The 22444-nt window shown below is 40.4% G+C and overlaps 1 protein-coding gene across 1 annotated transcript in view; it reads left to right on the forward strand.

The window, feature by feature from the left end:
• Nucleotides 1-1546: 1546 nt before the first annotated feature.
• Nucleotides 1547-22444, forward strand: part of MEIOB (meiosis specific with OB-fold) — a 43187-nt gene continuing 22289 nt past the window's right edge. The window contains exons 1-6 of the mRNA XM_066278329.1: nucleotides 1547-1661; nucleotides 7670-7746; nucleotides 9977-10034; nucleotides 13754-13885; nucleotides 17643-17715; nucleotides 19768-19963. Of these exons, the coding sequence (XP_066134426.1) occupies nucleotides 7678-7746; nucleotides 9977-10034; nucleotides 13754-13885; nucleotides 17643-17715; nucleotides 19768-19963 (528 nt within the window). The 5' untranslated portion in view covers nucleotides 1547-1661; nucleotides 7670-7677. The remainder of the gene's footprint in view (nucleotides 1662-7669; nucleotides 7747-9976; nucleotides 10035-13753; nucleotides 13886-17642; nucleotides 17716-19767; nucleotides 19964-22444) is intronic.

Genomic DNA, 22444 nt, shown 5'->3' on the forward strand with positions numbered 1-22444 from the left:
AGGAAAGTATTAAGATGTACAAATTCCAGTTACGAAAATAGTCACAGGGTCCTTGCCAAGTAGCTCAGTTGGTTAGAGCATCATCCCTGAGACACCAAGGTTGCAGGTTCAATCCCCAGTCAGGGCACATAAGAGTCAACCAATGAATGCATAAATAAGAACAACAAATTGATCTTCCTCTCCCTCCCTCTCTCTAAAAAAAACAAAATCAATAAATAAAAACAGTTACAGGAATTCACAGAAATGTAAAGTATAGTATAGGGAATACAGTCAATAAGATTGTAATAAACACATACGGTGAGAGATGGGTAGATTTATCAGGGTGATCACTGTGTTGTACACCACTAATATAATGTATATCAACTGTAATTTTAAAAAGTGAAGAGCTGGCAAATATTTTGTCAGGTTCACCTAAGTTCAACAGTTAGCACATCTAATAGATACCCAGTCTACATATTTATATCTGAAGTGATATAAATAGTATCATCAGGAAAATGTCTTATTGATTTAGTACAGTAGCCTGGCCTTCCCTCACACTCCTCCAGCAAGTCACCAGGGTTTACATCCAGCACCTGACCCCCTCTAAAGCCCTAAAAGCAACTGCACCCCTGCACTTTCTTCTTTTAGTTGAGATAATTAGTCACATGGTCACATGCATTACAAGAAATAATTCAGAGATCCCTGCTACACTTGACCCACTTTTTCCCCATTGAACATTTTACAAGATCACAACTAGATCACTGAGGTGACAAAATCATCATCTTATCCACATTTCCCTGGCTTCACCCACACTCATTTGTGTGTGTATTCAGCTGCTATACTTTCTGTAGCAATATCTCCTAAACTTCATTTTGTGTGTGTGTGTGTGTGTGACAGAGACGGACAGACAGAGAGAGGGACAGATAGGGACAATCAGGAAGGGAGAAAGATGAGAAGCATCAATTCTTCACTGAGGCTCCTTAGTTGTTCATTGATTGCTTTCTCATATGTGCCTTGACCGAGTGACCCCTTGCTCAAGTTAGAGACCTTGGGCTCCAGCGACCTTGGACTCAAGCTGGTGAGCCTTGCTCAAACCAGATGAGCCCGCGCTCAAGCAGGCGAACTTGGGTCCTCCGCATCCCAGTCCGACGCTCTATCCACTGAGCACTGCCTGGTCAGGCTCTTCTGCACTTCTGACATGCTTCAGCACAAAGGACCGCTAGCATCTTAGTGGGCCACTGGCTGTCAGCGCCCCGCACTGCCTTCTAGTCCAGAAAACACACTCGGGAGGGAAAAACCAGGAACTCAGCGCCCTCGCTTTCCTCTCTCCTCTCTCACCACTTGAGGCTGAAGTTCCGTCGCGGCGCTCAGGAACACCAGACCGAACGGGAAGGACAGAGGGCGGAGCGAGAGCTCAGGGGCGTGGCGATGCTGAACCTGAGGGGCGGGGCCGGCGCGGAGTGTGGGCATGGGCGGAGTCAGAGGCGGGTGCACGGGGCGGGGCCAGCTCTAACGGTCGCGCGGCCGGGCGGCGGGCGGAGCGTGCTGTGGAGGAGCTGCGAGCTCTGGGCAGGCGAGGCGGCGCGGGGCGGGGCGGGGCGGTGCTTGTGAACGTCCAGCCCTTGTCTAGGAACGCGGAGCTGTCCGGCGCTGGGAGTGCTCCCGGAGCGTCTGGCGCTGAGGTGAAGGCTCGGCTCCGAGTTGGTGGCGGGCGGCTGGCTCTCGTCCGCTCCTCAGGAGGGACGGGGCTCCGGGCCGCGGCCTCGGCGGAGCGGCGGCCTCCCTCCGGGCTGCCGCGGGCCGGGCGGGGAGGTCGCGGAGGCGAGGCCCGGCCAGGCCCTCGGCGGCCCCTGCGCTCACCCGCGGCACCCACTGCGGGGAGCCGGCGGACTGGGGTGGGGTGTGGGGGGCACGGCGTCTGTGAAGCAGACAGACCGAGGTCTCCCACGTGGGAATCCGAGGGAACAGTGTCACCTCAAATACGCGTGCCCCGTGGAACCGCGTGGAACGCTTCGGGCGCATAGACTGAATCTGCACCGACAGGCGTCTGTGTCGCCAGCGCAGAATCACAGGCACGCGTTCCACGCCGACCAGATTCTGTTATCGTTGACCTTAGGGTTCGGTCCTCGGGGGCGGACATTCCGTGGGTGTGACACACGCGTCAGGACACGTGTCCGTGGGGAGAGGACCCTACAGAGCAGTCTCACTGCCCTAGAAATTCCCGCTCCCTTCCCTCCCTCCCTCCCTCCCTTGACCCCTGATAACCCCGAATCTGGGGCCAGCTCCCCAGTTTTGCCTTTTCCAGGATGTCACAGAGTTGGAATCATCGGAATACATTTTCAAATATTGACTGAACAAACAGGAGTGTCGCATGTCACCGCAGGGTTTTAAAGGGACTGCAGTCCCTTTATCAGGTCCCTGCCTTAGAGTTGCTAAGCGCAGGTTTCGTGTATAAGATGCAAACGTGTGTGGAGGGCCTAAAATGATAAACTTTTAGCAAACAGTATTTGAATGCAAGTCGTGCTGCAGTTTTCTTCTTTCCTTGAAAGCTGTGTTTAGTTAAAAAATCTGAAACTACCTTGAAAGCTTACTAACAAGTGGTGTTCTGTTTCCGTGTGGGGGAGCTCTTCGCCAATTTTCTAATGAATTAATGGATGTCTGGGAATGTTTAGAAGTCAAGCTAGAATGTTATAATGCAAAACTTGCCGACTTCCTGGTGAAGCAGCAGGAATAAAAATGACCTTTTTGAATTGGATTTAGAGAGATAGTTAAATGAAACTGTTGTCCTCTCTATGAGAAAATTTCCAATTTTACCAGATGTTGTCACAAAATCTGTGATTTGTGATGAGAGGTTGAGGAGAATTCCATGTACAGAAATGACCATTTAAAGAGGACTTTTGTGCAGTAGCCTAACTCCCTATCAGTCTATAGAATACAATAGGACGTTATCAGAGCATCATCACTGTGCTCTTTTGAAACTTCACTTGTCTAGAATAGCAAGATATAAACCATGCTTTTCCCATAATTTAAATACTTGATATAAATGTAAAATTAGCTGTTAACTAAAATTCTATCTGAAAAGCTAATTATAGCAATAGCATTCTCAAATTACAAACCAGATTGATTTTAGGACACCTTCATTAATTTAGTCAACAATAACCCACAGCTACCATGCACAAGGCCCTAAACTAGGCACTGTAGGACATGACAGGAGACGAGATAAGGCTCAGCTCTGTCATCACGGAGCCAACATCCTAATGAGGGGGAAAGGCAGATGTTACACAGGCAACAATTCTGAGTTAGGAATGCTGAGAGGAGAAATGGAGGCTGGGGGATACTTGAGGCAGGGTAGGAGGACAGGCTTCTCTTTGAGACCTGAAGATTGGCGAGGAGCCGGCCTTGGGAAGATACGAAGGTGGGGCTACGGAGCGTGCTCAAGGGAGAGGGACTGCAAATGCCAAGGCCCCAGGTCCCATCTGAGGAAAGGAGAGCAGCTAGGGTGACTGGTTATCCAGGGGAGAGTGATAAGGCACGAGGAAGAGATGGGCAGATCAGCTGGGCATTTCATTTCAAGGCTGTAGCAAGGAGTCTGGGATGATGTAGTAAGGGAGAGATGATTTAAGTTTTTGTTGTTGTTTTTAGAGAGAGGAGATTAGAGAGAGAGAAAGTTAGGCGGGGGCAGGAAGGATCCATTTGTAGTAGATGGTTCTCATATGGCCTTGACCAGGCAAACCCAGGGTTTCAAACTGGCAACTTCAGTATTCCAAGTCGACACTTTATCTGCTGCGCCACAACAGGTCAGGCTATGGTTTAAGTTTTTAAAGAATTCTCTGGCCCTGGCTAGTTCGCTCAGTGGTAGAGTGTCGGCCTGGTGTGTGGAAATCCTGGGTTTGATTCCCAGTCAGGGCACACAAGAGAGGCAACTATCTGCTTCTCCACCCCTCTTCCTCCCCTTCTCTCTCTCTATCTCTCTCCTGCTCCCACAGCCATGGCTTGAGTGGATTGAGCTATTTGGCCCCGGGCGCTGAGAATGGCTCAATGACCTTGCCTCAGGTGCTAAAAAAGCTCGGTTGCTGAGCAATGGAGCAATGCCCTAGATGGGCAGAGCATCACCCCACAGAGGGCTTGCTGGGTGGATTCCAGTTGAGGAACATGCAGGGGTCTGTCTCTGCCTCCCCACCTCCCACTTAAAAAAAAGGAATTCTCTGTCAGGTGGAGAAGAGCTGGAGGAGGCAAAAGTCGAAGCAGACAGTGGTAAGGATGGAGATGGGGGGAGGCAATCAGACTCAAGAGATAATTAGGAGGGAGAATTAGCAGGACTTGGTGAGGATTGTTTTAGATCTGGGAAGTCAAGGAAAGGAAGTGTCAATGATGACAGAATAGAATGTAATAGAATTTTCTGACAGCAGAGTCTGAAGTAGCTCTGGGGCACCACCTTAGCACCTGGACCACAGATTTTCATAAGTAATTGTTGTATTGCCAGGAATGGAAAGTGTGCACAGAGACACAAACACATACACCCTTTCCTAGCCCTGGAAACAAAAGTCAACAAAGTTTATGGCAAGTGCCCCCCCCCGCCCCCACCGCTCTGCTCACAACTCTTCCATTCTAGGCCTAGGCCTCAAGCTGGCTAACTCTGACCTGCTCAGAATTTGAGACCATGGCCTTAAAACAGGAAACTGTTGGTGGGCTTTGCTCTAAGGGTCTGACTGACAACCTCAGCTGACGTGTAGGCTAGAGACTTTTCAGAGCCAGTAGCTAACAGTGTTCTTTCCTCTTTGGATCCAGAGTCCCCTTATCCTGTGCATAACCCGGTGGGAGTAAGTAAGGACTAAGCAATGCAGCTTTCTCCTATGAAGGAAAGCTTCGGCAAGGAGGAGCACAGGGTTCTGGTCCTGCCACAACCTCATGAAACCTAAAATAAGGGACCAGGAAGGTCCTAGGAGGAATGGGCCAGGTTAGCTAGGCTCTGGGCTGGACAGGAGATCACTCTTCAAAAGTAGAAGGAGGGTTTAGAGCTCAGGGAGGGAAATTTGGGAGACCTGGGGGTGAGGACTGTCAGAGATCACTGTGGTGTGTCTACCATCTGTAATGTAGGGCCAGCCTTATAACAGGCACTCCAAAACTATTACTTGTGACATTGCCACCATGTTACCTTAACTGGACTAGTTCCACCGTATTTCCCCATGTATAAAACGCACATTTTTTTCAAAAAATTTGGGATCTAAAAACTGGGTGCATCTTATACAGTGGTTATAAATTTTTTTACTTATATTTCCCACTTTTTTGCGCTTGTTTTTGTGCTCATTGTTGAAGACAGTGATTCGTCATCAGACACAGATGAGGACAAGCTAATGGATGGAAGTTTTGACAGTGATGAGGAGTTGTATGAATTTTATGATGAATAAAACTTGAGTTCAATAACTTTATGTAATAAATTTTTTTTCAAATTTCGGGCCCCAAAATTAAGGTGCATCTTATACATGGGGGAATACGGTAATAGCACCACCTCTTTCCCTCCACCCTTGTCAAGGATCTGGATCAGTGACCTTGAGGCTGTACACATCTGGTCCCACATCTGGCCCTCTGTTTTCCTTGCTCCTCTCTGAGACTCCTGGGTGGGAGACCAGCCTTAGCTCTACTCTGTCTTGATTCAAGAACTGATACATATAGGACACTCAACCCACTCATGTTGATTGAATAAAATAGGTATAAACCAGGTGATTTTAGTACTCAAGGCGAGGAATGATTGAATCTTTGATTGAGGAAATGGCATTGGAGGTGGAGTAAAGAGACATTTAAAATATATTTGGAAAGTGGAAGGAACAGTGGTTTCTGATGAATGGTGTAATCTCCAGATTACCATAGTGAACTATGCTATAACTTTGTATTTCTCAAAATGTCCAGGTAGAGAAGCAAGTTGTCTTTTGTGTGTGTGTGTGTGTGTATTTTTGTAGACAGATACTAAAGTGTATCACTTTATATTTTGAGTAATAGTAGAAATGGGACAAACTTCAAAGAATTCATGTGATGTCACATAAGTGAGTGACCAAACCACTAAGAGACATTAGTAATGGAGTAAAAATTCAGAGAACTCATTTGCTATATAGGTAGGTAATGTTTTTACACATAATCCAGCTACTGAATAGTTCATCCTCTCTAACTTCAAGTGTCTGGCACTTCACAGACTCTCAGTAAATGCTTGTTGAGTAGATGGATGAATGAGTGAATCTGTCAAGATTTGGCAAGTATTTCAGGGGCTGAAATTGTGTAGTGAGCCAGATCAGACCAGGCCAAAAAATGAGCGGGAACCTTAGCACTGCTGAATTCCCAGTTGTTTTTGCTGGCACCAAAAGGCCTTGGATATACAGAAATTGTTACATTGGGTAAGAATGAAAAGCAGTGTTCTTATTTGTTGAGAGTCTGTGAACCTCTAGGCATCTTATATACATTATTTCAAATTCTCACACCAACCGTAGGGTAGATATAATTCATATTTTATGGATGAGAAAATTAAAGCTCAGTAATGCCAAAACACTTGACTACAAGCTAGTGGCACTGGAATTCAAAATCATGTCTGACTAACTTCTCAGGCTTCCTGAAACTCATGTGTTATGGGCATGTCCTGAAAGCAAGGCTGGTGGGTGAGGGCATTCATAGTTAAAGAGGTGAAATTGAGTAAATTTGCTATTTGGATGTAGTTGACAATTATGACTACACTAAAACCTTTTATAGGGATAATACCAAGGGATAAGCCACCATTTCATTTATTTGATATTTACTGACTGCAAGGTAGCATTGAAATACAAAAATAGCCCTGCCCGGCTGGTTCAGTGTTAGAGCGTCGGCCTGGCGTGCAGGAGTCCTGGGTTCGATTCCCAGCCAGGGTACACAGGAGAGGCGCCCATCTGCTTCTCCACCCCTCCCCTCTCCTTCCTCTCTGTCTTTCTCTTCCCCTCCTGCAGCCAAGGCCCAATTGGAGCAAAGTTGGCCCGGGTGCTGAGGATAGCTCTATGGCCTCTGCCTCAGGCGCTAGAATGGCTCTGGTTGCAACAGAGCAGCGCCCCAGATGAGCGGAGCATCACCCCCTGGTGGGTATGCCGGGTGGATCCCGGTCGGGTACATGCAGGAGTCTGTCTGACTGCCTCCCCGTTTCCAACTTCAGAAAAATACAAACCCCCCCCCAAAACAAAAAAATATGTTAAATGCCATCTCTGCCCTCACGGAGCTTACCATCTAGAGGTGAGGTTAAAGTTGCTACCTCTCCCCACACAGTGTAACCAAGTGCATGATTTGAGGTATTTACAATACAGTTTTGCTATATTTTTAAAAATAGGCTTTATGCTAATAAATATTTAAATCCACAAATGTCCCATTGAATCATCTCTCATTTGAGACTCTACATTTTCAGGGTGCTCAAAAATTATAAATTATACACATTTTGGAAAGTGAATTTAAAATCGAAACCTATCATATCATTCAAAACTATGAAAGGACATTTTAAAACATTTTTTTTATAGGATGAATCTGTATTAACTAATATTTCACTATTGTACTAAAATCTTTTCCCAAAGAATGAGTAAACTATTCAGTGATATTCTAAATGAACTCTTCTTTTAATCTTGGAATTTTTCATGCTTTATTTTGTTTATTTAATTTATGCATCTAAATTATATTTTCTAAAATGCAGATAAAAGGATGTCATACTCCTTTGCATCAAAGAACTTCACTTCACTTTCAGATCTGCATCCAAATATGGCTAATCTGGTAGGCTTAAATGGTGGTTTGGTTGTTCTATAATGAAATATTATGTGGTAGTATTACATTATGTCAACATTGATTCTTTTGACACATGCTTGTATAATTGACAAGTATACAGGTACTAATTGCATTTGAAAATTGTTTTATATTAAGACAGCTAAATAAAAATTAGTATCTGTTTTGTCTGCAGAGTAGGAGATTGTAGATATGACTAGTAATTGTTCAGAATGGTCCAAAGTTTATTTGTATTATTTTAATTAAATATTTAATAACCACTCAAAGTTAGTATTGTAAAATTAAAACATTTTTGTTTAGCGGTATTCTCCAACCAAATTATCCAAGTTATAGACTTAAATACTTGCCATGTTGATGCTTTTATGATATAAAGGTACACAATAGGTGTATTTCTGAAGTGATTATGTGAAAATTAATTTTGGGGGGAGGGATTGTGGAGGAATTCAATCATTTTAAATATAACAAGACTCTTTTTTATTTAAAAGAGATCTAGGTAGAATCATAAGGTGAATTTATTATAAAACAATTACCATAGTCCTTACCTTCCCTTCTCCTAAGTAGTCTGCTATTTATATTTGGCATTTGCAAATCTGATTTCTTAGAATAGGAAAAGATTTACATGTAACTGTAATAGTTTGCAATGAAAAGTTTGTTAGTGTTAAAAATAATTATTACTGTTCTAGTTTATTTTGAATGGTAAACTATTTGCTAATTGCCTCTTAAGTTAGACAGCTTTATTCAATATTTTCATTAGTTGTGTTTTTACAACAAAATTCAGTGAGATCTGCAGGCATATAGAATTTAAGAATTAATAGCAGTGTGTATAGATATGAGACTAATAACTCAGCTAGGATATGGCAGTCTTAATAGCTTAATGTATTTTAAATGTAACAGATAAGGTTAAAATCAGTTGTTAAATTAGTAACATAAGCTTAGGTTTATCCTTTCAGAAAAAGGTAATTACTTTTATTTCTCAAAGCACTTTTTTTTTTTTTTTTTTTTTAATAAATTTTTATTAATGGTAATGGGATGACATTAATAAATCAGGGTACATATATTCAAAGAAAACATGTCTAGGTTATTTTGTCATCAAATTATGTTGCAAACCCCTCGCCCAAAGTCAGATTGTCCTCCGTCACCCTCTATCTAGTTCTCTGTGCCCCTCCCCCTCCCCCTAACTCTCTCCCTCCCTCCCTCCCATGTCCTCCCTCCCCCCCCACCTTTGGTAACCACCACACTCTTGTCCATGTCTCTTAGTCTCATTCAAAGCACTTTTAATATTTAATTTTTCTTTGTTAATCACTAAAGAGAATATTAAAAATTTTAATGAGATGCTAATATTTTTAAGGTTTAAGATCTAGGACTTTAGAGTTTAGATTTATTAGCAGCAATATACAAGTTTTGGGTTTTTTGTTTGTTTGTTTTACAGAGACAGAAAGAGAATCAGAGAGAGGGATAGATAGGGACAGACAGACAGGAACGGAGAGAGATGAGAAGCATCAATCATTAGTTTTTCATTGTGACACCTTAGTTGTTCATTGATTGCTTTCTCATATGTGCCTTGACCGCGGGCCTTCAGCAGACCAAGTAACCTCTTGCTTGAGCCAGCGACCTTGGGTCCAAGCCAGTGAGCTTTGCTCAAACCAGATGAGTCCGTGCTCAAGCTGGCGACCTCGGGGTCTCGAACCTGGGTCCTCGGCATCCCAGTCCTACGCTCTATCCACTGCGCCACCGCCTGGTCAGGCAGCAATATACAAGTTTTGTTGCATTCTAATTTGTATCACTGTCCAACATGTTTGGATTAAGAAGTTAAGCAAGTTTATGTGGATTGTTAGAAAACCCTATATAAAAGAAAGCTTTGAAGACCATAGCAAATTAAATTGTATTATACACATGTGTTGAATGAATTTGTAAGGATTGATAGATAGCATAGGGCAGTTACTGTGCTCCACCTAGTGACTGAAAATAAAGTAGAAACATACTAAGTATTAAATGATTATATTTGTAATAGCAGTTAACTGTCTTATTACTTTGTACTATTCTTTGTGGAATTGAACATTTATGAATTTCTTTTAAATTTTTGTCTGGAATAAATACACTTAAATGGTTTCTAGTAAAAAATGTTTGTTAGAGCCAGTAAAATATAACAAGTCCATGAAATTAAATTTACCATCTACATCTGTGTTTAATATTTGTCTTCTATAACCTTTTTGTTTTTCAGAAAATAATTGGTATAGTTATTGGGAAAACAGATGTCAAAGGCTTTCCTGACAGAAAAAGTTGAGTTCTGTTTAACTCTGTTTCATTTTTCATCAATTGTGGCTTATGACTACAGAGTATATTTAAGTGATTTAATTTCTCATGCCTGTTTAACTCTTTAAGAGCAATGGGCCCTGGCCGGTTGGCTCAGCGGTAGAGCGTCGGCCTAGCGTGCGGAGGACCTGGGTTTGATTCCCGGCCAGGGCACACAGGAGAAGCGCCCATTTGCTTCTCCACCCCTCCGCCGCGCTTTCCTCTCTGTCTCTCTCTTCCCCTCCCGCAGCCAAGGCTCCATTGGAGCAAAGATGGCCTGGGCGCTGGGCATGGCTCTGTGGCCTCTGCCTCAGGCGCTAGAGTGGCTCTGGTCGCAACATGGCGACGCCCAGGATGGGCAGAGCATCGCCCCCTGGTGGGCAGAGCGTCGCCCCTGGTGGGCGTGCCGGGTGGATCCCGGTTGGGCGCATGCGGGAGTCTGTCTGACTGTCTCTCCCTGTTTCCAGCTTCAGAAAAAAAAAAGAAAAAGAAAAAAGAAAAAAAAAAAAAAAGAGCAATGGCTGTTTTCCACTTTATGGTAAAGGCTATATGTGTGAGGGCATTAAAATCGTTTTTAATGATTTTATTTGAAGTTTCTCAAACAAAAAAATTTTTTTTTGTCCATTTGTTTTAAGTGAAAGGAGGTAGGATAGTAAGGCAGACTCCTGCCTATGCCCTGACCAGAACCCACCTGGCAACCCTGTCTGGGGCCGATGTTCAAATCAACCGAGCTATTTTTAGTGCCTGAGGCTGATGCACTAGGACCAACTGAGCTATCCTCAGCACCAGGGGTGATGCTTGAACCAATAAAGTCACTGACTGTGGGAGGGGAAGAGAGAGAGAAGGGGGAGAGGAAGGAGGAGAGAAGCAGATGGTTGCTTCTCTTGTTGTGCCCTGACCAGAAATCTAACCCAGACGTCCATATGCCAGGCCAGTGCTTTATCTACTGAGCCACCAGCCAGGGCCAAAATTTTTTTTGATTTATGCCTGACCTCAGGTGGCAAAATGGATAAAGTGTTGACCTGGAATGCTGAGGTCATAGGTTCAAAACCCTGGGCTTGACTGATCAAGGCACACATGACAAGAAATTAATGTACAACTAAAGTGAAGCAACTATGAGTTGATACTTCTCATTCTCCCCCCTCCTCTCTCTGTAAAATCAATAAATAAAATCTTAAATTTTTTTTAATTTTACAGATGCACAGAGAGAGAGAGAGCGGTAGAGAAACAGAGAGAGAGAGAGAGAGAGAGAGAGAGAGAGAAATAATGATTTGTTGCTCCACTTATTCATGACATCATTGGTTGATTCTCATATGTGCCCTAACTGAGGATGGAACCTGAAACCTTGACATGTCAGGATAACTCTCTAACCAATTAAGCTACTTGGCCAGAATCTCAAACATAATTTTAAAGGCTTGTATATACAGTGCCAACATAACTAGTTAAATTGGTCAACTAATTAATGTGTATCAGTTTGTATTCACTGAGTATCTCTACTGTGTAAAACCTGCATAAAGGTAACAGAGGGCAATTGTAGTCTCATATCATCTTCAGCTATCACAGTGTCTGAGAGTATGGACTTAGAGTTAGATTGACTGAGCTTACTTAGTCACTGAGTATGATCTGAAATTTGTCCTATGTATAGTTGTAAAGTCAGAATAAATAGAGCTGGAGTGAGAAACAAATAAGCTTATACCTGTAAGGGTGTGGGACCCATAGTAAGAACTCCATGTTAACTATCACTTTCAATTTAAGAGATACAGGTACATAGGTAAATCTCAAATAAGGCAGAAAATGATAAGGAAGAAAGTTTTCGAGCAGGGATATGTTATGATAGAGTAGTGTTGAGGGAGAGAAGTATGGCAACAGTATCTATGTATATATTTACTTAAACAACCAGACAGTTCAGTGAAAAAAATTCATCTTTTATTTGTGGAAAATACAGTTAACTTTGGCTTTAGTAGTTCTTATTGAGTTGCTTGAACTGTTTGCAAGAGTTTTAGGACAATGGAATCATAATCCATGACTAAAATTGGATTTTTCAAATCAACTCACCTTCAAACTTTTGTAGTTAACATGCAAACAAAGATATAAGATAGAATGTCAAATCTAGTTACTCACTACTATTAGCTTTAAAAGTGTCAATACATAGTGGTTCTGGCCGGGTTGTTCAGTAAATAGAGCGTCATCCAGGTGCACAGAGGTCGCAGGTTGGATCCCCAGTTAGGGCATATATGAGAGATACTCAGTGAGTGCACAACTAAATAGAATAACTAAGTGAAACAACAGGTTGATGCTTCTCTCTCTCTCTTTCTCTCCCTCCCCCCCCAAGAAAAAAAAGTGTCAGTGGTGTTTGTTAAAGGTGTAAGTGCTTCTATACAGCTTGAAAAAAATCTGAGCTCTAGTCAGCCAGCCAATAATTTTGTCAGAAGAAGATGTTAGTAATTTTGCTTGAATCATCTGAGTAATTGTGACTGTATTATTTGACTCATGGAATAGTGATAGGTACTTTTATTTTTATTTTATTTTGTGTAATATTCTGTTATTATTTTTGAGGTAAATAACAAATATGTCATTTTCACCCATACTTGTTTGTGTTTTCATTTTACTTCATTATAATTAATTAGATCAGAAATAAGATTGAATAATTTGAGAAAGCCTATATGTCTGTTTTCTCAGCTGTAAAAGGGATAACTTAAAATACATTAATTATAAAAGAGTAAATACTTAAATATTAGCTAAAATTACAACAGTGAAATACCATTTTTACCTATCAGACTATGAGGGTAGTGGACCAATTCTTTAGTTTTTGACTACTTTTTATTATTATGTGTATAGTATTCTTTTTGGAGAAAATGTGCTTATTGACTTTAAAAAAACATTCCACATATAAGATAAAATATAATTAATATATTTTTATTAAAATTCAAGCAATACAGAAGGTCATAGAGTTGAAAAATAAAATTCTTTAACCCCCAACTCTTCCCGTTCCAGTCCTCACCACAAAGGTAAACACTAATTACAATTCAGTAGGTATCTTTAGTTTGTATATGTATTTCAGAATTTGTTACTTTTAAAAAAATGATTGCTTTTTTTAGAGAGAGAATTGGTGGGGGGAGAGAGGGAGAGCAAGAAAGAGCAGAGGGAGAAGGAGAAGCATTCATTTGTTGCTACATTTACTTGTGCATTCATTGGTTGCTTCCCATATGTGCCCTGAAGCAGGAACTCACAACTTGGTTGTTTTGGGGACTACACTCTAACCAACTGGGCCAGTTGTGTTACTTTATTAATTAGCAAAACAATCAAGAAATGTTACTTTGGAAAAAATGTTCTTGCTCTCCTTTAATAGTGTCATTTAGTAGCACACATTTATTTGTTTTCAAGTAATATAGATCTGAACTTGACTTAGGTTAAAACAGTAAGAGAGAAATGGAGAATCTAAGCTAATACCTAGATGGTTCAAGCCTATGTGTCATTTCCCTCCAAGTATACAGATAACTGAGGAAAAAGAACAGAGGGGTTAATACTGAGGTGATTATCTACTTTGGCAGCTTTGAAATTTATAAAAGCCAGCATAATTTATTACAGAATTTATATCTCAAATACTAATTTATATCATGTGTTTGAGTATTTTTTATTACCATGTTTACTCAAAAGTATAATAAAACATTCCACTTGAAAAATAAAAGCATTGATTTTCCTTTAGATATTGGGTCAGAAAGGTACACTTTCAGTTTCACCATTCGTGATTCATCAAGCCATTTTGTAAATGCAACGTCCTGGGGCAAGGAAGATTACATCAGATCACTATCTGACAGCTTTAGGGTGGGTGAGTGTGGTAAGTTGGCATTGATTCTTAATCTGTTTTTATTATGGTATTATTCCTTTTGTATGTTTATGGTAACCACCGAGGGAGTCAAATGCAATATGGTAGTCCCCCTTATATACAGGGAATAAGTTCCAAGATCCCCAGTGGATGGATGCTTGAAACTGCAGATGGTACCAACATATACTATATGTATAAATATAAATATATATATTATATATATAATTTTTTTCCTATACACATAGACCTATGATAAAATTTAATTTATAAATTAAGCACAGTATGAGATTAACAACAATAACTAATAAAAAATAGAACAATTACAACAATATACTGTAATAAAATTTATGTGAATGTAGTCTGTCTCTCAAAATATCTGGTAACTGATCTGATGTATGAGACAGCCACTGAGTGACTAATAGGTGGGGAGTATATACCACCTGGATACACTGGACAAAGGGATGAATCACATCCCAGCAGGGATGGACGGAATGGGACGGCTCAAGATTTCATCATGGTATGCAGAATGCACACATTTTAAAACTTATGAATTGTTTATTTCTGAAATTTTCATTTAATATTTTTGGACTGCAGTTGACTACAGGTAACTGAAACCATGGAAAGTGAAACCATGGATAATGGGGGACTACTTAAGACAAAATTCATAATTCTCAAGAACCTTATCAGAAAAAAGTCAAAATGTAAGGGTGCAATACAGCCTGACCAGGTGGTGGCGCAGTAAATAGAGCTTTGGACTGGGACACAGAGGACCCAGGTTCAAAACCCCGAGGTTGCCAGCTTGAGCATGGGCTCATCTGGATTGAGCACAGCTCACTAGCTTGAGCCCAAGGTCGCTGGCTTGAGCAAGGGGTCACTTGGTCTGCTGTAGCCCCCCGGTCAAGGCACATATGAGAAAGTAATCAATGAACAACTAAGGTGCCACAACAAAGATTGATGCTTCTCATCTCTCTCTCTTCCTGCTTGTTTGGCCCTATCTGTCCCTCTCTTTGTCTCTTTCTGTCTCTGTCACAAAAAAAAAAAAAAAAAAAAAAGAGTGCAATACAAGGCATTCAGCATTATTGCTTGAAACAAACAAATGTGATAGTCACATATTTTTACAAGGTAGATTTATATCTTTGGTTTATTTCATTTTTAAGTTTACACCAATTTCTATCATTGTTATAAGCATTTAACAGAATGGGGCTGCTAAATAGATTTTGATAAAAGATGATATTTTAAAATATTATTTTGGTGAATTTTTAATGGATTTTAAGAAACTTTACTTTTAGTTTAAAATATCAAATCTTTTGCACCCTCTCCCCACCTCAATATCCCTCTGACAATACAGTGTAGTTAACAAAAAGAACAAAGACTTTGAAAACAGATAGATCCTAGTTTCAACATTTATTCACAGTGGCTTTGAGAATTTTTTTTTTTTTTTTAGCAAGAGAGACAAAGACAGAAACTGGAACAGAGGGAGAAGAGGAACATCAACTTGTAGTTGTGGCACTTTTAGTTGTTCATTGATTGCTTCTCAACATGCCTTGACTGGTGGGTGGCGGCTCCAGGTGAGCCAGTGACCCCTTGCTCAAACCCGCAACCTTTGCCAGTGACCATGGGGTCATGTCTATGATCCCATGTTCAAGCCAATGACCCTGTGCTCAAGCTGGTGAGCCTGTGTTCAAGTCAGAGACCTCAGTGTTTCCAACCTGGGACCTCAGTGTCCTAGATTGATGCTCTATCCACTTTGCCACCACCAATCAGGCAGAAAATTTCTTAATCTTATTAGGCCTTGTCTACACATTAATACCCTATAGATTCTAGTGAATGTTAAATGAGATAGTGTGCCTGATATAAAGTATAGAATTTAGTCACTCAATAGATAACAGATCTAGCCTCATAGTAGAAGCAATAAAAAAGCTCATATACCAGCTTTCTTTCATGATAGCAAAAAGAAGGAAAAGAGTAGTGCAGATAATTAAACTATTTCTCTCCAGTACTGCAGTATGAAGCAGCTTATTACACATATTAGTTATTTAGCACCTAATTATATATTGCCTTGTATTATTAATTTTCAAATTATATGTAGTATCTCTCTAACAGTTAAAGTAACTGAACATAGGATTTGAAGGCAGAAAATTTTGCAGACTTCACAAGGCCCAGTATAATTAGAAACATTCCTTGGATGAATGTCAGAACATTAGTCACATAGAGTTAAAGATATATTTGGTACTAAAATATGTTATATGTTGCCTGACTGGTGGTAGCATAGTGGATTGAGCATGGAAACCTTGAGGTCATTGGCTTTAGTGCATGCTCATCTAGTTGAGAACAGGCTCGCCAGCTTGAGCACAAGTTTGCTGGCTTGAGCATGAGATCATCAAAATGATCCCATGGTCGCAGGCTTGTGCCCAAAGGTTGCTGGGTTGAAGCCTGAGGTTGCTTGGTTGAGCCCAAGGTTGCTGGCTTGAGCAAGGGATTATGCCACAGCTGGAGCCCCCTAGTCAAATCACATATGAGAAGCAATCAATGAACAACTGAAGTGCCTCAACTACAAGTTGATGCTTCTCCCTTCCTGTCTCTCTCTGTCTCACTCTCAAAAAAAAAAAAAGTTATATGTTAATAGTGTTTGTGAGGATGAATGGGATAAGGAATTTTAAAGGCATAAACTCAACAATGATTATAAATCTAAATAGGATTTTAGTATGGTAGTGTGAAAAGATTACAGATTTTTGAATCAGAACAATTCTAATTCTGGCTCTACTACGTTCTAAAAGTAGTTCAATCTCTGTGAGTTTCAATTTTTTCATTTGTAAAAAGGGATTGATTGTGTGAGTCATTAGCAAAGTAGAGCACAAAAATGTTTAACCTAGCCCAGTGGTCGGCAAACTCATTAGTCAACAGAGCCAAATATCAACAGTACGACTGAAATTTCTTTTGAGAGCCAAATTTTTTAAACTTCAACTATATAAGTAGGTACATTCCTTATCGAGGTAGCGCCTACACGTGGTATTTTGTGGAAGAGCCACACTCAAGGGGCCAAAGAGCCGCATGTGGCTCGCGAGCTGCAGTTCTAACCCATAAGGAAATGGAAGCCCTAAAATGTTAACTCATTAGCTTATTAAATTGTGGAATTCAAATCAGGACCCATATTTTGCATTGCTCTTTCTACCCCATCACTATTATTTTCCTAGGGCAACTGTGAATTGGGTGAAGATCAATTAAGTCTTTATAGAAGGACTTGTTCTTTTTTTGAAAATCTATTTATTTATTCATTCATTCATTTTAGAGAGGAGAGAGAGAGAGCGGGAGAAAGGGGGAGGAGCAGGAAGCATCAACTGCCATATGTGCCTTGACCAGACAAGTGTAGGGTTTTGAACCGGTGACCTTAAAGCGTTCCAGGTCGACGCTTTAACCACTGCACCACTGCAGGTCAGGCAGAAAGACTTGTTCTAATCAAATCAAACATAGAAGGGCATCTTGTAATCAAATAAAATGTTCAATGTAAGTAATCAATAAAGTAATATTAATGTGGGTCCTATGTTGGGATTTAAATAGAAAGCATCAGAAATGTCTTCTGGGATCACATTGATGGTCGTACTCCAGTATTCTTTCTCACAGTGATACATGAAAATGACTGGAAAAGATATATGACCCCAACTCAGAAATCAGAAATAACATAATAATGTTTATTATTATATATTCTTGTTTTTTATTTATCCTGTGACTTTTTTTTTGTAATAGCATCATACTTTTCCCTCTGTTTTAGTGATAATTGAAAATCCCCTGATCCAAAGAAAGGACTTAGAAAGAGAAGAAAAATTCAGCCCTGCAACTCCTAGGTAACTATCTAGCACAGAGATCAATAAGCTTTATGCTAGAATGATCAATATTAATGAGTTTTTGTGTGCCAGATTAGCAGAGAGCTTACTAAAGGAGTATACTTCAATTTGAAAATTAGGATTTTAATTCCTCACCATGTTTACTTTTTATTGTAAAATAATTTATTTTGATATAGGGTTACATGAAAAATGGCTTTCTTTTTAGTATTTTGATTCTCATTCTTAGATTTACAAAAATTCTACTCAAGTCACACTAAAACTGAACAATAAGATAGATCTTGAAAGTCACATGTATATTTTCATATCAAACTATAACTCTGCTCACATCCTTATTGTCTTAGTTCAGGTTCTCTGGAAGCAGAGCCTGAAGGAAGATTTGTTGAAGATGAGCTCTCAGGAGCAGCCTGTAAGGATAGGTTTGGGTGGGGGAGAGGCTGAGCAGAGGCAGGGTCAGCTGCAGCCCAGGCTCAGCCTGACTCATTTTCTCCTTCTCTTCTTTGAAGTATCAGCTTGAATGTCACCTACTTACTTAGACCATTCTCATCTACTCTCTCTGTAGTAGCCCTTCCAGTTCATTACTTCTCCCTGTGCTGTTAGTTATCAAAGCCCCAATCACTGTCTGAGATTATTCGATTGTCTTGTCTCTTTCTCACACATGTGAACTTCATGAGATCAAAGATCTTATCTGTTTTCTTCACCACTGTATCCCCGGTGACTACACTACAATTCGGCACAGAATAGGCTCTCAGTAAATATATATTTATGGAATGAATGAATGAATGGAGGGAAGAGCATTATTGGAAGAGGAGACAAACATGAAACCTCTTGGCCTTTTCCAGAACAGTTAATAATAAGTTGAACCATAGGAAACTGGTGATGTTTGACTATTTTTTGTTTAAAAATGTTAATTCATAGGTAGTAGTCTGAAATGGCTGATACAGGGCAAGGACAGAGGAGCAGCAGGAGGAGAGCTGGAGAGAGAAGCAGAAACATTTCACAGACAGCTTTGCCCATTGTACCAACTTCATTCTTTGGTGATGCCTAGCCTGGAAGGTCTTTGAACTGAGAAATAATACACTCATATTTCTGGGTTAGGAAGATTCCTTTGGCTACATCAGGAGGATACTGTAGGAGGAAACAGGGCAATAATTTGGGTGAGAAGTGATGAGGTAAATACCTAAAGCAGTAGTGGAGGAGGAGAGGGAGAAGGGCCTGCATTAGAGGGCTGGAAAGAAACTCCACAAGGGGACTTGGGAGTTGATTGGCTGGAGGGGGAAGAGTGCCTCAATTCAAGTTCAGTTGTTAACGCTGCACATTTTCTCCGTACAGAGAACCAAAGGGATAAGTGAAGCACAGTCCTTGATTTAAAGTCTGCAGGCAGGGTGGTCAGTGTTACAGAGCTGCAGACAACAAATGTGGTCTGGCGCTTTTATACTTTTATTTCACACAGAAGGAAGCTGAAGCTCAGAGGCTTGAGCAAGGTCAGAGAATTCAGGCACAAATTGGTCCTCAAAACATTTTCTTAATGAAAATATATTTTAGACAAAAATATTTTACTACATTTTTTCAATATTTTTAAGAGTAAAATGTATAAATTTTCTTAATATAGCCTAAATTACAATAAAAAATTGAACTGTGAACCTGGAAGTATTTTTTTATTTAGATATTAAATTTAATGGGGTGACATTGATCAATAAGAATACATAAGTTTCAGGTAAACATTTCTATAGCCTTTGAACTATTGATTGTGTTGTGTGCCCATCATTCAAAGGGAAGTATTTTTCTATTAAAAAATCATTAAAAAAACTTTCTCATTGATTTGAGAGAGAAAGGGGAAAGGAGGAGGTGGGGAAGGGAAGGAGAGTGAGAATCATCAACTTATTGTTTTACTTAGTTGTTCCATTTAATTGTGCACTCACTGATTGCTTCTCATATGTGCCCTGACCTGTGACATCTGGCGTGCCAGGTCAACACTTTATTCACTGAGCCTCCTGGACAGGGCTATTAAAAATCATTTGTTATTAACTTTTTGTGTATGTTTTTGCAATTTAGTGATTGTAAATTATTGCTCAGTGAAGATCACTCAACAGTAAAAGTTTGTTCCAGTTATGAAGTGGACACCAAGTTACTTTCTTTGATATACTTACCTGTTAAAGAGTCTCAGGATTATTATTCATTGGGTGATATTGTTGCAAATGGACACAGTCTTGCTGGGAGAATTATTAACGTGCTTGCAGCTGTAAGGTCGGTAAGTTAAAACTTCAACTAAGTCAAGTTCAATTTGGCAAGGGAGCTCTATCACTTAATTTATGTTTGGAAAGTAGTTGTTGGTTAACTGGAGTAGGTATTCCTCTATATTTTGATCCATAGTCAGTTGAATTAAGAAATTGGTACTACTTCTCATTAAAGGGAAAGTATCATTTTATCTGCAAATAAGTAGCAAAATAAAATCATATTTGAATGTTAAATACCACACACATTTATAAATGATCTGTTAACTATATGAGAGCCTTTCACACTTTGGTTAACACAAAGATGCAAATGGAAAGGGTAAAGTCATTGACTTGAAGATCTCCATGAAGTTACTTACAGGGTATAAGTGGCATAAATCAAGGAATCAATTCTGTGCCTGTTCTCAGAGCTGTCCTGAGAAACCCACTGTACTGTGTAGTAGGGGCCTGGTGACCTACTGCACAGCCATGTGGTGAAAAGCAGGGAGGGACAACACTCCATGGGGCTCTGGGCATGTTTCACCATTTGTTGCATCAGCATCGCCCTCTTACTTGAATTATTGCCCCAAATTTTGAACTCCACTGGACAGACTAGAGTCACTTAAAATTAAAGTACACAGAGAAAATTAGAGGGGCAAGACCAGTTCCTCAGTATATGGAATAATGATAGTTTAAAAAAAAAGGAAATTGACTTGAGTACTTGTAGTTAATGTTGTAAGTAATTGCTAATTGTTTTTCTGTATTAAATGACTGACTGATTAGAGTGTCAGCTATACCCAATGATAGGCCCTTGATGGCAGAGGCAGGTCTGCTTTGTTCATCACTCTGGTTCCAGCTTAACACAATGTCACTTACACAGTGAGCTCTCAGAATAATCCAGGATGAAGGAATAAACACCCTACATGATAATCATGAAAAATAGGAGAAATCCCTTTCTCGGCAATTTAGGTTCAATCTTACTTAAAGACAACATATGATCTCTCAATTTCCCTGCAATCCTATATAATGTCATTATAGTACAATGTAGAAAGAATTTTCTAATGCTTGGTGTGAATATAAGCAAAAATCTGCAACAGCTTTTTCCAGCCCCCTCCCACCTCTACCCCACTAATCTGGTACTTTCTCCTAGAATTACATTACTTATTTTTAAAGATATTATTTATTTGTTTGTTTGTTTATTTGTTTATTTATTTATTTATTTGAGGGGGGGAGAGAGAGGGAGAGAGAGAAGGTGGGAGGAGCAGGAAGCATCAACTCTCATATGTGCCTTGACTGGGTAGGCCCAGGGTTTTGAACTGGTGACCTCAGCTTTCTATATTATTTATTTTTTCCCACTGCCTTCTTTCTCCCATTTTGCTCTATTCCTCTTACATTTCCTTTCTTCACACTTTTAGTTAACCTATTCTCTCTTCCTTACCTCTGCTTTAGTCTTTTTACTTTAAAACTCCTTTTTGTACAATTTTCTTGTGTGCTATATAATATGGCAGACCTCTCTCTTCTCTGGCTGTTCTTTCCTCGAACTTTCTACATACTACTCTTCTACGGGTAGCTGTGAGTCTTCCTTCAGCTTCTTCCCATGGGGCTCAGACCTGCTAATAGATACAATGATGGTAGTGGCAGAGGGCAGCCAGATGATGGTCTATGTTCGGGCCATTACTATGTGGTGTCAGAGGTGCCTGCTGTTTCATGTGATAACCTCTGGGGGAAAAGAAGGGCCCCTACTTCACCTTCATTTCCACAATTCTCTTACTCCACAACATGGATTGAATCAGACTGTGTCAAAGCTCTTTCCCGTCAGCCTTCATTTGGTCCTCACCACCTTATCCTTATGAAGGCACAGAGGAGGTATTAATATTCATACTTGCACTAGAAAGATGAGGACACTGAGGTTCAGAGAGACTGAGTTCATCCAGTCACATGAACTTCTTGCCAAAGCTCTGTATGTAGTAACCCATGGGGATACACAGATGTTGAAAATATATCATACTTTCTATCCTCAATGAGTCCACATATATGCCACCCATGGGCTTGTCATGGAGCATTTGTTCTAATATGTTGAAAAGACCCCATAGTCTTAACTTAAAATACATATATCTATACTTCTCTTCAATTAAACTGTGTAACTAACAACATCAGCTAAATATACCTAGTTTAGAGATAGAAGATGCTTTATTTTTTTATGTTTTTTAAGTGAGAGGAGGGAGATAGTGAGACAGACTCTCCCACATGTGCCCCAATAGGGAGCCACCTGGCACCCCCCCCTTGGGCCAATGCTTGAATCAACTGAGCTATTTTTAGCACATGAGGCTAACACACTTGGACCAACTGAGCTATCCTCAGCACTGGGGGCTGACACTTGAACCAATTGAACCACTGGCTGCGGGAGGAGAAGAGGAAGAGAAAGGGGAGAGAGAGGGAAAGTAAGAAAAAAAGGGGAGAGAGTGGTCACTTCTCTTATGTGCTCTGAACAGGAATGATTCTGGGATGTTCATATGCCA

This window comes from Saccopteryx bilineata, chromosome 4, assembly GCF_036850765.1.
Source record: "Saccopteryx bilineata isolate mSacBil1 chromosome 4, mSacBil1_pri_phased_curated, whole genome shotgun sequence".
Taxonomy (NCBI): Eukaryota; Metazoa; Chordata; class Mammalia; order Chiroptera; family Emballonuridae; genus Saccopteryx; species Saccopteryx bilineata.